Below are 15,476 nucleotides of genomic sequence, written 5' to 3'. Positions count from 1 at the left end.
GTTTGCTTTTTGGGCACTATTCATAAGTAAGAAGAATTTTCAATAGAAGTTCTAATGTATAACATAAAAGATAGTCATGTGAGATCTTATTTAAATTGTCTTACCGAGTACATTATGAATATAAAATTTTTATAATTTTTAATAATATGTAACTAAATATACGAACAAAAGAAAACAAGCATTGGCATACGTGCATAAAGCAAACGTAAACTATCATATGGAACGGAGGAAGTACCATAATCAAAGGTTTGGGGTTCGACTACTCTTAGCTACATTATTCTATTAGTCTTAATATTAATTAAAACGGGTTAAAAATCGCCCCACATGGGTATATAGAACAAATATTTTGTTTTCCCATATGCATTCTACATTTATTTTATTCATCTCATATAGACATACTTAACCTATTTTAAACTTAATACGGATATACATGTCTTGTGAATTTTCCGAATAGAAGTATTTATGTGATTTTGCGTTCAATAATTACGAAGTACTGTACAACTTACGTATAATTGAGTCCCTTCTACAGCTCCACTTACCATTGTCTCAAAAAAGGGAGACTTCTGAAAGATCCAAGGTCCACATTCACCAAACTGGTTACTTTAAGTTTAAAAAAGTCAACATTTAGGAAGACAAAATGATAATCAAGCTGCACCATACAAAATTACAAATGTAAACAACTATAACACCACTTGGACTATAATATAACGCAGATAAAACTTGAACAAAATTGACAAAGAAAAATAATGGGAAAATGCAAAGTACTAGTTGTAGGAGGTACAGGATACATAGGCAAGAGAATTGTTAGGGCATGTTTGACACAAGGCCATGAAACTTACATACTCCAAAGGAAGGAAATTGGGTTGGATATTGACAAGCTTCAGATGTTGTTAGCTTTTAAGAAAGATGGAGCTCGACTTGTTGAGGGATCGTTCTCCGATCACAAGAGTCTAGTCGAGGCGGTCAAGCTCGTTGATGTTGTTATCTCGGCCATGTCTGGTGTCCATTTCCGGAGCCATAACCTTTTATTGCAACTCAAGCTTGTTGATGCCATCAAGGAGGCTGGAAATGTTAAGGTATGTGTTGTCCAACTCCTTATTGCAAATTTTTTTACTTTTTAATCAACTATTTATTAAATTAACGTTCGTTTCCACATATAATCGTCATTGGGTCTATGTACGTCCTCTTTTGAAGGCTAGTTCTGTTTGGTAAAACTAGCTGAAAAGGTAGTTGAAACCTGAAAAGATAACTGAAAACTAAAAAACTACCTGAAATTTGAAAAGAAAACTGATAAGGTAATTGAAAATTAGGAACTGATAAAGTAACTGATTATATAAAAAAAATGTTTGGCAAACTAACTAAAAAGGTAACTGATTTTGATGAAATGACGTAAAAGGATATGATAATTATTTAATAGTATAAATTTAAAGAGTAAAAACGGAAAATCAAATCAAACCAAATCAGGTAACTGAAATCTCAAATTTTACTCTAGGTAACATTTCATTTCAGGTAACTTATTTGGTTAAATAAGCTGTTTGCCAAACGCTTACAAAAAAATAAAGACTGCAAATTTTGGTCAAATAAGTTTACTTTGACCAAATCGTGACTAAACGCTTGTCAAACGGGCTAAGGGTAAGTTCGCTATTTCATTTAAACAATGATTTCAACTAATTAAATTTGAAATTTTCGTAGTTTTAGTTAAATTTTTCAAGCATATTTATGTAATTAGTCGTTCGATCCTCCTAAGTTCAAATCCTAGCTAGCTCCCCACTGTTAGTAATTAAAACTCTATATATATGCGATACAAGATACATGCCCATGACTTTTAAGGCACACTACTGATAGAACCTAATCGATTGCTTTGAACATGTAGCGTTTCCTGCCATCCGAATTTGGGATGGACCCAGCGAAAATGGGACATGCAATGGAACCAGGAAGAGTTACGTTTGATGAGAAAATGATTGTCCGAAAAGCAATAGAAGATGCACAAATCCCATACACTTATGTCATTGCTAATTGCTTTGGTGGTTACTTTGTTGGTAACCTTTCTCAAATGACTACTCTTCTTCCTCCTAAGGATAGTGTTGTCCTCTATGGTGACGGCGACGTCAAAGGTAATTACATAAGTTCTAATTTGTCATCATTTTCTTTGATGGAATGATACCGTTCTAGTTATCCGTTCCGGTATGTTTTTAAGTAAATATTTACTCAAAACTCCAATCACATGCATGGCAGCGATCTTTATGGACGAGGACGACGTTGCGACTTACGCTGTTAAGACCATCGACGATCCTCGAGCACTAAATAAGACAATTTACACTAGCCCACCGGAAAACCGATTATCTCAACGGGATTTGGTTAAGATGTGGGAAAACCTCTCGGGGAACACCCTGGTCAGGCATAACATTTCTGATCAAGATTTCCTAGCTCTCATGAAAGGTATGTACCAAATTAAAACTGTTCTTAATACATACGACAAGATTACGTAATTTGGTGTTGTTAAATGTGTGGTTGAATAGCAATCTCACTTGCGCCAAAAATTATCGAACATATTTTGGTATATTTAGTAAAATGACGACTAGTAAATTCGCGTCAAGGTAGTAAAGTGTTTAGTCCTAGACGCTAGTTGTAGAATGGCCCGAATTGCAAACTTGCAATATGAAGGATCGGTATGCGCAGCGGAAATAATAATTATCCGATCCTTAATGAGACCTATTGTATTCAAATTGATGTAAACAAAAGGGATTAAATCACATACCTGAATTTAAGACGGATCAGCAATTAACTCTCAAAGTACAGAGCCTCTAGTGTATCCACACCGGGCACGATCTACACTCTCAACCTTTGGGACGACTCGGAGATTTGAGACTTTCTTGAGAAAACTCTTTTTCTCTCTCTCACTTTTATGGGGTGGAATAACTGATTGAATAAAAGTTGTAGTTTCCAATTCCCTAAACCATGTATTTATAGGGAAGAATAAAATAACTATCTTATTTTATTTCCTTATTTAAATACTATGAAATATTTCTCCTTTTATTAAACGTATCTCCTGTGTTAGCAGTTAATACAATAATATGTCATCTAAATACTTTAATTATTATCATATAATAATATAAAGTTATCTTAAGTGTCAAACGTCAACCCGTAAGTGTGTGACCATCTAGGTTCAACGTTAAGCCAGTAGTAATTAACGTTACCAATTCGATTAGGTCTGGGACACAATTCCAACAATCTCCCACTTGACCCAGAGTCAATCGTCTTAATTACTAATCGAGGTTGGCGTCTAACAACACTCTTCAACGACTGGATAACGTGAGTATCAACATCCACTGAAGGCGAACCTGGTTAAGGGTAATGTATCATTTCCTTCCATCTTTCCAACTCCAGATCATCCTAAGGTATGGTTAAAACTGTCAAACCCTTTTAGATGACCACTATGTTCCATGTCAATCACTATGGTTGGCGAATCGACTTCAAGAAACTCATTTCTTGAACCATTCATCTGCCTTGGCCAAGGTCTTGTTATAACCAATAAGATTAATGACAACATAGAGTTCAAACTCGTTACCTCGAGTTGATGGATTCCATCTGACTCACCACTAACTTCATAGGTACTCAATTACACCCAATAACCATTCAGCTAGTATTTTTACACACTAGATGTCAGGCATCAAAGTATAACAAGCAGTCTATTAATTACAATGGTGATCTCAAGTCAAAGGAAAAAGAATTACAATCACTCCTTATGGGAATTTCCACATTGACAGTATGTATGTAAAACAACCATTGGAAAACCTCCATTCGGTCAGTTCAATGATCATATCTCTATATGGTCATCTATACATATAACGTAATGAATGAGATCCATTATATTCATCCGCTGAATACAGTTGTACATATATTGGTCTATCTGGATCATCATAGTCCCTTTTGATAATCCTTTAACCAAGAACATATTTAGATCAAACCCTCAAATACTTGACTCTCATTATTATAATCTCAATTATAATGTCAAGCATACAGTTTAATCAAGGACTTATCACATATGGTTCTCAAACACAATATGATAAAAAAAACAATGCCATTTTATTAATATATCAATTAATAATAAAAAAACAATATGAAACGTGTTCAAAAACGTTACATAATGATTGGGTCTAGAGCATAATTTCAAAAAATCATCTCTCACTTGACCTAGAGCCAATCACTCATGAACTTTAATCTTATGCTCCGCTTATACTTGTCAAATTCCTTTAATCCAAGCGCCTTAGTGAAGAGATCTGCAGGATTTGCCTTTCCTTCTATCTTTCGTACTTGAACATCACCACGTTCAACAATTTCTCTAATTAAATGGAATTTTCGTTGAACATGCTTAGATCGATGGTGTGACCTTGGCTCTTTGGCATGTGCAATAGCGTCGGTATTGTCACATAATAAAGGAACACCTTCCTTTACTGAAGGAACTACACCAAGTTCAGTTAAGAACTTTTTAATCCAAACCACTTTCTTAGCAGCATCACATGCAGCTATATACTCTGCTTCAGTTACTGAATCAACAACAGTGCCTTGTTTGGAACTTCTCCAACTCACTGCTCCACTATTCAAAGTGAAAACATAACCAGAGGTGGATTTGCTATCATCCTTGTCTGATGCAAAACTAGCATCAGTATAACCCATACAATTTAGGCCAGTATCTCCATAAATGAGGAATTGGTCCTTAGTCCTTCTCAAGTACTTAAGGATGGATTTCACCACTTTCCAATGTTCCTCGCCTGGATCCTTTTGGTACCTACTCGCTACTCCTAGCGCATAAGCAACATCAGGCCTTGTACATGTCATGGTATACATGAGACCTCCCACTGCTCTTGCATATGGAACTTTACTCATGCGCTCTCTTTCTTTTATGGTCTGAGGACAATCCTTCCTAGATAAAGAAATTCTAGTGCCTATTGGTAAATAGCCTTTTGGAATTTTCCATGTGATACCTCCGTAAGATGGTATCAATGTACATAGACTGGGAGAGTCCAAGCAGTTTCCTTGATCTATCTCTATAGATCTTTATTCCAAGAATATAAGCTGCTTCTCCCAAATCTTTCATGGAGAAATGTGTAGATAGCCAATCTTTTGTCTCTTGCATGGCTGGTACATCATTTTCTATTAGTAAAATATCATCGACATATAATACTAAGAAAATGATAACACTCCCACTAACCTTTTTGTACACACATGGATCCTCCTCACAACGCACAAAATTGAACTTTTCAATTGTCGTGTGAAAATGGATATTCCAACTGCGAGAGGCTTGCTTTAATCCATAAATGGATCGCTGAAGCTTACATACTTTATCAGAAGCAGATGACAATGTGAAACCTTCAGGTTGAGTCATATAGACATCTTCCTTTAACTCCCCATTAAGGAAAGTTGTTTTCACATCCATTTGCCGTATCTCATAATCGTAGTATGCAGCTATAGCAAGCAGAATCCGAATAGATTTTAGCATTGCCACAGGGGAGAAGGTTTCTTCATAATCAATACCTTCCTTTTGATTATACCCCTTAGCAACGAGACGGGCTTTATAGGTTTCAACCTTACCATCTGCTCCAATCTTTTTCTTAAACACCCATTTGCATCTAATGGGTTTTATTTCCTTAGAGTTATCAACCAAAGTCCACACTTTGTTGATTCTCATAGACTCCATTTCGGATTCCATAGCCTTAAGCCATTTTTTCCTGATCTGAACTTGTCATAGCCTCTTTAAAAGACCTTGGATCATCATCGACGTGAGCAATATCATCAATATGATTACCCTCATCATCTTGCACTAATAGATTTAATCTATTTGGTGCATGACATTCCCTAGTCGACCTTCTAAGAGACTCATGTACTACTTGATTCTCCGGTTGCTAAGGTTCCTGCGTTGATTCATTAATCAACCGATTTTCCTCAACATTTGAGTTTTGACTGTTTTGTGGCAAATCGTAAGACATCAAATAAAGGTTTGCTCAATTGGCATCTCATGCTCTTGAGCCACCGTTGATTCATCGGTATCTTTGATCTCCTCAAGATCTATTTCTACACCATGACTTCCACTTTCCAGGAATTCCTTTTCCAAAAAAGTTGCATTTTCGGCCACAACCACTTTGTGTTCGGGATGGGTGATAGAAATAGTATCCCATAGTCTCTTTAGGATAACCAACAAATCTGCATTTGTTAGATTTAGCTTCAAGCTTATCTGACTGCAGTCGCTTTACATAAGCTGGACAGCCCCAAATCCTCAAATGCTTAAGGTTAGGCTTACATCCCTTTTATATCTCATATGGTGTTTTAGTGACTGCCTTAGTGGGAACTTTGTTTAATATGTACGCAGCAGCTTCCAAAGCATATCCCCAAATGAAGATAGGAAGATCAATGAACCCCATCATAGATCTCACCATATCTAATAATGTTCGATTTCTCCTTTCTGAAACACCATTATGTTGTGGCATTCCAGGAGAAATCCACTGTGATAAGATCCCATCTTGTCTTAAATAATCAATGAATTCATCACTAAGATACTCACCTCCACGGTCAGATCTCGGGGCCTTTATATTCTTACCAGTTTGCTTTTCAACTTCACTGCGAAATCTTTTGAACATCTCAAACGATTCTGATTTATGTCTCATTAGATAAACAAATCCAAATCTTGACATATCATCAGTGAAGGTGATGAAGTAAGAATATCCACCTTTATCTTGAACTTTCATAGGCCCACATACATCAGAATGTATGAGTCCTAAAAGCTCACTGGCTTTTTCTCCAGTTCCAGTAAAAGGAGATTTGGTCAATTTCCCTAGGAGACAAGATTCACAAGTGTCATAAGGTTTATACTCATATTGACCAAGACACCCTTCTCGATGCAACTTGTTTACTCTTTTCTCACCAGTGTGACCAAGCCGACAATGCCAAAGGTAGGTTTGATTTCCTTGATTACTTCTCTTCCTCTTTTGGCCAGAAATAGTCATAATAGGACTAATCACTAACTCAGGTAAAACATAAAGACCAAATTGCAAATAACCATTCACATATAAATCATCACCATGATAAATAGATCATTGGTTATTATAGAAGATTGTTCTAAATCCATTCTTGTTCAAAGAGGAAATGGAAACAATGTTCGAAACAAATTTAGGAACATAATAACAATCTTCTAAAGATATGGCCTTGCCATTAGGCATCACAAGGAAATAGTTCCTACAGCTAATGCAGCAACATATGCTCCATTCCCGACTTGTAGGTTAACCTCTCCTTTCTTTAACCATCTATTGATCCTTAAACCTTGCAACATATTGCAAATGTTAAAGCTACTACCGGTATCCAATACCCACTTAGTAGTATCAATAGTTGTCAAAGAAATCATGAAAACATTTTTTACCATTGTCTTACCTTGTTTCTTGTCCTCCAGAGTATCCTTATACTCTGCACAATTTCTTTTCCAATGTCCTATCTTCTTACAAAAAAAACATTTATCCTCAGATTCAGATTTAAATGAGGACTTAGATATCCGATGGATAGTAGTCCTACTCCGGTACATCTTCTTAAGATGTTCTATGATCCGTGGAGGAGTCATACTTTCATATTGCCTCTGAAGTTCAGGACTCATGGAAGCCAAAATAATGTATTTTGCAGTAGTGCTCTGTTCAGAGTACTTTGCATATGCATCCAATGCATTTGCATTACTTTCTCCCTTTTGAGCTGCTACATTAGCGGGCTTATCGATCACATCGATTAGCTTTTCATGCATGAGAACACTTCTCAAGTTCCGGTACCAATTATTAAAATAGTTACCAGACAGTTTGTTAGCATCAAGAATGCTTCGCAGTGAAAATTTTGACATTATGAGAAATCTGGTACGAAGGAAAAACACAAAAAAAGAACACCAAAACATATTTCATTAAGACATGAACTTTATCTAAATGATAACAATAAACTTTAAAACATGAATGAGCCTCTTGGTAGTCAAGTCGTTTCCCACACATAATTAAAGTTCTGGTACATTACCATTATTATATCATCATATGAAATTAAACCAGACTCTATACTTAATAATCCCATGGTAGTCAGGTCGTTCCAATTAAAATAGTTGAGTTTATCCACCCTTGTGACAGAAAAATTAATTAATTTCATATCCTCCTGGTAGTCCAGACTATAAGTACAAAATTAAATAACTTTTCTTCACACCCGTATCATATACGATAGACAATATTATTTATCTTTGAACGACAAGTCCCCTGGTAGTTAGGTCATTCCTTGTAAACAAAAATAAATTTTATTTACTACTTGGATGAAAAAGTCTCTTTGATAAAATATCATATATTTTATCAATTACAAACTCAATAATTTTAACTGGTCAAGATTTAAATTTATCAAACAATTTCAATAACAAAAAAATAGTCATATCTCATAAGACAGTCAATAACAATTATTGACACGGACAATAGTTATCAAACTAATTCAATAAAAGTCAACTTTTATTGATAACCTAATAGTCCTGCAACTACAGAATCGACAAATCGCAAACAACTAAACAGAGAAGAACAATTCTTGCAGTTAGTGATAATTTGCGAGAACAATTCTTTACAAGGCCGGACGGTCGAAGTAATTCAGATTAATAATCAACCTAGTTTACGCAATACAAAAAAAAAAATATTGAAACGATTTCAATAATTATTAACAATGAGTGAAAGAGAAATAATCTCACTGCACAAAACAATTTTGTGCATGATAGGTATATCAGTGACACAAAACACCAATAATTACCATAAGTTCAAAAAGACAACAACTTTAATTGTTTTCATAAAACAATGATTGCAGCTAGCCAAATTCTTGTAGTATGGATGAAACCATTAACAAAACAAACGCATCATCCAATTTGATTGAACACGTGATAACAATTATCAGACAAACAAAGCAGTATTCGCAATAACAAATAACGATTATCAAAATTGCAATACCATAGGCGCGCCAACGACAACAAAGTTTAAAGTCGTTTGAAAGAACAATTTAAATGTAAAATTGGCTTTGATACCAATTGGAGGATCGGTATACGCAGCGGAAATAATAATTATCTGATCCTTAATGAGACCTATTGCATTCAAATTGATGTAATCAAAAGGGATTAAATCACATACCTGAATTTAAGACGGATCAGCAATTAACTCTAAAAGTACAGAGCCTCTAGCGTATCCACATCGGCTACGATCTACACTCTCAACCTTTGAGACGACTCGAACATTTGAGACTTTCTTGAGAAAACCTTTTTTCTCTCTCTCTCACTTTTTTGGGTGGAATAACTGATTGAATAAAAGTTGTAGTATCTAATTCCCTAAACCATGTATTTTTAGGGAAGAATAAAATAACTATCTTATTTTATTTCCTTATTTAAATACTATGAAATACTTCTCCTTTTATTAAACTTATCTCATGTGTTATTAGTTAATACAATAATATGTCATCTAGATACTTTAATTATTATCATATAATAATATAAAGTTATCTTAAGTGTCAAACGTCAACCCGTAAGTGTGTGACCATCTAGGTTCAACGTTAAGCCAGTAGTAATTAACGTTACTGATTCGATTGGGTCTGGGACAAAATTCCAACACAATATTCTCTATAGTTGATGGCATTTTACAAATACACTATCTGATTATGTGTGTCGAAAATAACACAATGCCTAAAATAAACAATAATAACATAACGATCCTAATTATTACCAACCCGAACAATCTTAAAACCCGAATTGCCAGACCTAAAACTTAATTGGTGCGACAAGGAAGACAAGACATACAATTTTAACATAATACCGAGAGAGCCATCGAATTATCTACTAAATCTCTGGTCTAAATCCCGTCTATTGTTGTGCATGAACTAGTGTCCTAGACTCCATAGTGTGGATCCCTAAACTAATTAAGTATAATGTTTTGGAAGAATTATATTATTGATGTGATAATTACAAGAGTAAACATATGAGTATTTATACAAATAAGCTAGTGAATAATCCTATACAATATTACCTAAGTTACATAAGATAATTAGCACAATCATAGGGATATGATTACAATAGAATTATTGCATATGGATATATACCAAAGTTAGGATATTATGATATTGAAGATTGATTTCGTGAATCAGTAGCTTTATCTTTAACATTCCCGCGCAAGATGGACGGGCGTTGGCGGAGTCCAATCATGGATATAAGCTCAAGGAACCGGGGTTTTTGAAGTGGCTTTGTAAGAGCATCTGCAAGCTGATTCGTGCCATTTATATGCTGAATTCGGATGGTACCATGTTCTACTTGGCCTTTGACAAAGTGGAATGAAAGAGCGACATGTTTCATTCGTGAGTAAAAGACCAGATTTGCTGAGTAGTGAGTCGCACTGAGATTGTCACAATAGATGGCTGGCGACGTAGTAATTTTGATACTTAGTTCTGTGAGGAGTGATTTGAGCCAGAGAACCTCCGAGTTTGTGTCAGCAATTGCTCGAAATTCTGCCTTGGTGGAGGACCTTGAGAAAGCGCTGTTTTTTGGATGCCAATGAAATTGGATTTTGCCCAAGATATACAATGTATCCACTGGTCGAAACATAATCATAGGGATCACCTCCCCAGTCGGCATCACAAAAGGCGTGGAGACACAGAGGAGATGTTTTGTTGAGATGAATTCCATAGTGAAGAGTACCATTTAGATATCGAAGAAGTCGTTTAAGAGAAGACCAATGATCTGTGGTGGGGTGGTTGAGAAACTGTGCAAGTTAGTTAACCGGGTATGCTACGTCAGGTCGAGTGAGGGAGAGGGACAGGTATTGTAAGCTACCAATTATAGCGCGGTAATCAGACTCATTATTAATAGGTTTGTCTGGTTGTTTAGTGAGAGGTGGGTATGGTATCATAGGCATAAGGGGCAGGATTGCTTTCGTGCATCTGGAATTTGTGAAGAAGATCAGACAAGTACTTGGTTTGGTTTAGGTGAAGGCCAGATATTGTAGGTGTAACTTCAATACCGAGAAAGTAGGATAATGAGCTGAGGTCTTTAAGAGAGAACTTATTTGAAATAGTCGAGATAAATTGGGTAATTAAGCTCGGGTTTGGATCGGTGACTATGATGTCATCGACATAAACAAGAACATAAAGTTTGATGGAATTTTTTTGAAGTATGAACAGATAAGGGTCAGATAATGAGTTTTGGAATCCATAGATGATGAGAAAGTTACGGAGTTCGGTGTACCATGCTCTCGGGGCTTGTTTCAAACCGTAAATCGCTTTTGTGAGTTGACAAACATGGTCAGGTTTTTTTGGGTCAATGAGACCAGGTGGATTGTCCATAAACACGGTGTTAGTAAGTCGGCCTTGAAGGAATGCGTTATTGACATCTATTTGGTGAAGATGCCAATTGTTGGTGACGGAAAAGGTAAGAATTAGACCAATGGTCGTTGGTTTAATTACAGGTCTGAAAGTTTCGGAGTAGTCAATACCTGGACGTTGATGAAAACCTTTCGCAATGAGACGGGCTTTGTGTTGCTTGAGGCTACCATCGGGATTATATTTGACTCGATATACCCATTTGCATGACGAGGAAGAAGTGTCCACGTATTATTCCGAAGTAAAGCTTGGTGTTCTTCAATCATTGCGGCACGCCATCTAGGATCAAGGAATGCTTATTTGGTCGTGGTGGGGGTGAGATGGGGACTGGGAACAACAGCCACTTTGGTGTATTTAGGGTTTGGTTTGATTATATTATTGGAGAGATGGGTGGTATGTCATGGTGGGGGTGGAGGGGGTACTGGTGGCGAAACAGTGGGGTTGATGGGGGAGGCTGTGAGAGGAGGGGGAAGTGTGGTTAGGGGATTGCGGGGTGGAGGCAGAGGAGTGGATTTTAGAGGCAGAGGAGTGTGGGCTCGAGTAAGAGTCGGTGGCAAGGTTGGATGAGTGGCTATGAGAGGATGGTTCAGTAGGGGAAGGGTGGTTGTTGGTGGGATCAGGGATGGGGTTAGAAGGGGAGTTAGGCACTGTAGTTGGGAGAAGAATGGGAATTGAGAGTATGCACCATTTGTCGATAAGAATGTGAGTAGGCGAGGAAGTGGCATTAGTAAGGGTGTGATAGGGAAATTCCGAGTCTACGAAGCGGACATGACGTGAGGTGTAAACTCGGTTCGTGGTTGGGTCAAGGCATAAATAAGCACTTTGAGTGGTTGAGTATCAAACAAATATGCAAGGTTTTGATCTTGGGTCATGATTTGAATAAGGGCGTAACCATGGGTAGCATAAGAAACCGAAGGGGTGTAATTTGTGGTAATTGAGAGTTTGATTATGCAATTTTTGATAAGGAGATTGATTTTGAAGAGTAGGCGTAGGAAGTCGATTTATTAGATAAACGGCAGTAGTGAACGCGTATGTCCACAAAGATGGAGGCATGTGAGCGTGAGTAAGGAGTGCAAGGCCAGTTTCGACTATGTGTCGATGGCGTCGTTCCACGAAATCATTGTGTTCGGGTGTATGCGGAGGAGAGGTGAGATAAGTAATACCGTTGTCTAGAAGATACGGGTTTAATTTTATATATTCACCGCTATTATTCGAGTAAAATTGGCGAATGGGTTTATGAAAATACTTTTCAATAATCGCTTTAAAACGTTTGAATATGAGAAACGTTTTGGATTTGTTTTTGATGGGATATAACCATAAGTAATGAGTGAAATGATCTAAAAATTTTATAACATTTGAGTAAATCATTAGACAAAATAGGAGGAGTCCACACGTCTGAAAAAATGAGATCCAAAGATACACAAAATAAGAGAAATCTGAAATGCGTAAATTAAAAGCACGATTAAGAATTTTGAGTGTGGCATTGGATGGGTGACCAAGACAATGACGCCACTGGTTGGAGGAAGAAGCGTTGGAGGAAGACGTGTTGGCTGAGTAGACTTGTGGAGGTGGAGGACACCACTCATAGATGCCGTCATAGAAGCTACCGTTAAGAAGGACCGACCCCGTCGAGGTTTCCTTAAAACAAAAAGAAGAAGGTAAGAATAGGGCAATAACGTTATTGTCCTGACAAAATTGTGAGGCTGATAAAAGCTTGTGAGAAATAGATTGTACAACTAGAACATTATTAAATCTAAGAGTGTGAGAAGAGTTTAAGATAGAAAAAGAACCAAGATGTGTGATGGGTAGAGAAGAGCTATCGCCAATGACAAGGTCATCAGGTCCGTCGTAGGGAGAGTGGAGGGATAAAGTGCTTAGGTTGTTGGTGACGTGGTGAGAGACACCACTGTCAATTAGGTAAGAGGAGGGCGGAGCAGCGGATGTGGTGTGTGCATATAGGCGATGTGCTTTGTTGTACGATGGTGGGGGGAGGGAACACAACATTCCGGTATAGGACACGGAAATCAGGGCAGTCAGCAGTGACGTGACCTTGTTCACGACAATAGTGACACTTGCCCTTGAAGGGCTTGGGTTGGTTGGTTTGGGTTTGGTTGGTGTGGGTGGAGGTGGGTAGGAGACCACAGTGATTGGATTGGGGAGGTGGGTTGTTGCGGTTGTTCGAGTAGTGTCGTGATTGGTTAGAGGAATAGTAGGGACCAGTATTGGCGGCGTGGGCATAAGGTGGGAAGGGTGATGCAACGGGTTCATTCTTGACAGTTAACTCATGTTGAATGAGTTTTTCATGAAAGGCATCAAAGGATATGGGGATATCTCGAGTACGGATGACATCAATAATGACGGGTTTTTATAGGGTTTGGTTGAGGCCGTGAATTATTTTGGAGGTGATGTCCTCGACATCAACGGGTTTGCCGAGTTGACCCTTACATGCCTTTATGGATACCATGTATTTGAATATTGTTTTGTCGCCAAGGGAGATGTTGCGGCAATCCTTGATCTGGAGTATGCGACCACGGGAGGGGTTTGCGTAGGTGGTTACGAGTGTGGTCCATGCTTTATGGGATGTTGTGGCACCGAGGATTATGGGTGACACTGTGTCATCGAGGGTGCTTGCAAGGGCACCGAGTATGAGTTTTTCTTGGCGAAACCAAGTGTTTTACGCCGGGTTTGGGACGGGTGTGGGTTTTTCATTGGGTTTGGCGTCAGATGGGGGGGAGGGGGGGGGGGGGGTGTAATGGTTTCAGGCGGTGGTGGGCAGGTGCCATCTAGGAAGGCAAAGAGACCGTAGCCTTAGAGCAGCCGAGTGATCTTAAACTGCCTTGCTCGGTAGGAGGTTGAGGTGAGTTTGGTGCAACTGGAGATGAGGGGTTTCATGGGTTCATCGGAGTTGGGGATAAGGGCGTTGGACGGAGCCATGAGTATGTCGAGAAGGGTGATGGTAGCGACAAGAAGAAGTATTAGGATCGATTGATATCCTGACACCATGTAAAGTTTTGTAAGAATTGTATTATTGATGTGATAATTACAAGAGTAAACATATGAGTATTTATACAAATAAGCTAGTGAATAATCTTATACAATATTGCCTAAGTTACATAAGATAATTAGCACAATAATAGGGATATGATTACAATAGAATTATTGCATAAGGATATATACCAAAGTTAGGATATTATGATATTGAAGATTGATTTCGTGTATCAGTATTCAGTAGGTTTATCTTTAACATTAAGCTTGTATCTGAATTTTCAGGTCAAGACTTTGCACAACAAGTCGGAATCGGACATTTTTATCATATATTTTATGAAGGATGCCTCACTAACTTTGAAGTTAAGGAAGATGAAGAAGCTTCAAAGCTTTATCCAGAAGTCCAATACACTTCTATGAATGATTACTTGAAACGTTACCTTTGATAACATCATATATACCAAATTAATAAAACTGATAATCCAGCTTTTTTTTCTTTTTTTTTCTTTTCTTTGGATTTGATCATATCAATACACATATTTGAGTATTGAACTAGCAATATTTCACATTTGAATGAAATACAGGAAAAAAAAGCTACCATTTACTTGTTTGATTTTTTTATTTATTTGCTTAGACACATAGCCTTTTACTCGGGTTTGTTTGATTGTCATTGTAAAGACATCAGAAGTGCCAATAAAATGGAATTTCTACAAAAAAAAAATGAGAAAGTTGCGTAACAATTTCACTACAGGCATGCATTGAGAAACCGACTTAAAAAATGGTCGTGACGATATTATGTGGACGGTAATCTTAATTATGACAGATTTTAGATACTCAGCGACCAAATAAATAAGTCGGTAAAATTATTGTACCAACTGATTGTCTTTAGTCGGTAAATTACCTAATGTAACGTCAACCAGCAATCGTGAACATCAGTTGGTACGTGAAATCACTTAAATTAAATAAAAATTAGGCATCAGTCTGGTAAAATCGATTGGTCGTTAATTTGAGGGCTTCGGTCGGTACTTGATTTAGTCGGGGTCGTAATGGGTATAGCCAACATAATGTATATTTTCTTCATCCCCGTAAGTTTT

General features: G+C 37.3%; 1 protein-coding gene across 1 annotated transcript; it reads left to right on the top strand.

Annotated features, from left to right (window-relative positions):
- Window positions 1-572: 572 nt before the first annotated feature.
- LOC141587101 (isoflavone reductase homolog) lies at window positions 573-14,986 on the top strand. Its single transcript, XM_074408527.1, has 4 exons — window positions 573-1,076; window positions 1,874-2,114; window positions 2,236-2,439; window positions 14,668-14,986. Exons 1-4 carry the CDS (start codon window positions 747-749, stop codon window positions 14,826-14,828), a joined length of 936 nt encoding a protein of 311 aa, XP_074264628.1. The 5' UTR covers window positions 573-746; the 3' UTR covers window positions 14,829-14,986.
- The last annotated feature ends 490 nt before the right edge of the window (window positions 14,987-15,476 follow it).

The sequence above is a fragment of the Silene latifolia genome, chromosome 6, assembly GCF_048544455.1.
Source record: "Silene latifolia isolate original U9 population chromosome 6, ASM4854445v1, whole genome shotgun sequence".
NCBI classification, from domain to species: domain Eukaryota; kingdom Viridiplantae; phylum Streptophyta; class Magnoliopsida; order Caryophyllales; family Caryophyllaceae; genus Silene; species Silene latifolia.
The sequence above is the reverse complement of the archived record's forward strand: the minus strand, read 5'-3'. Positions and strand labels throughout refer to the sequence as shown.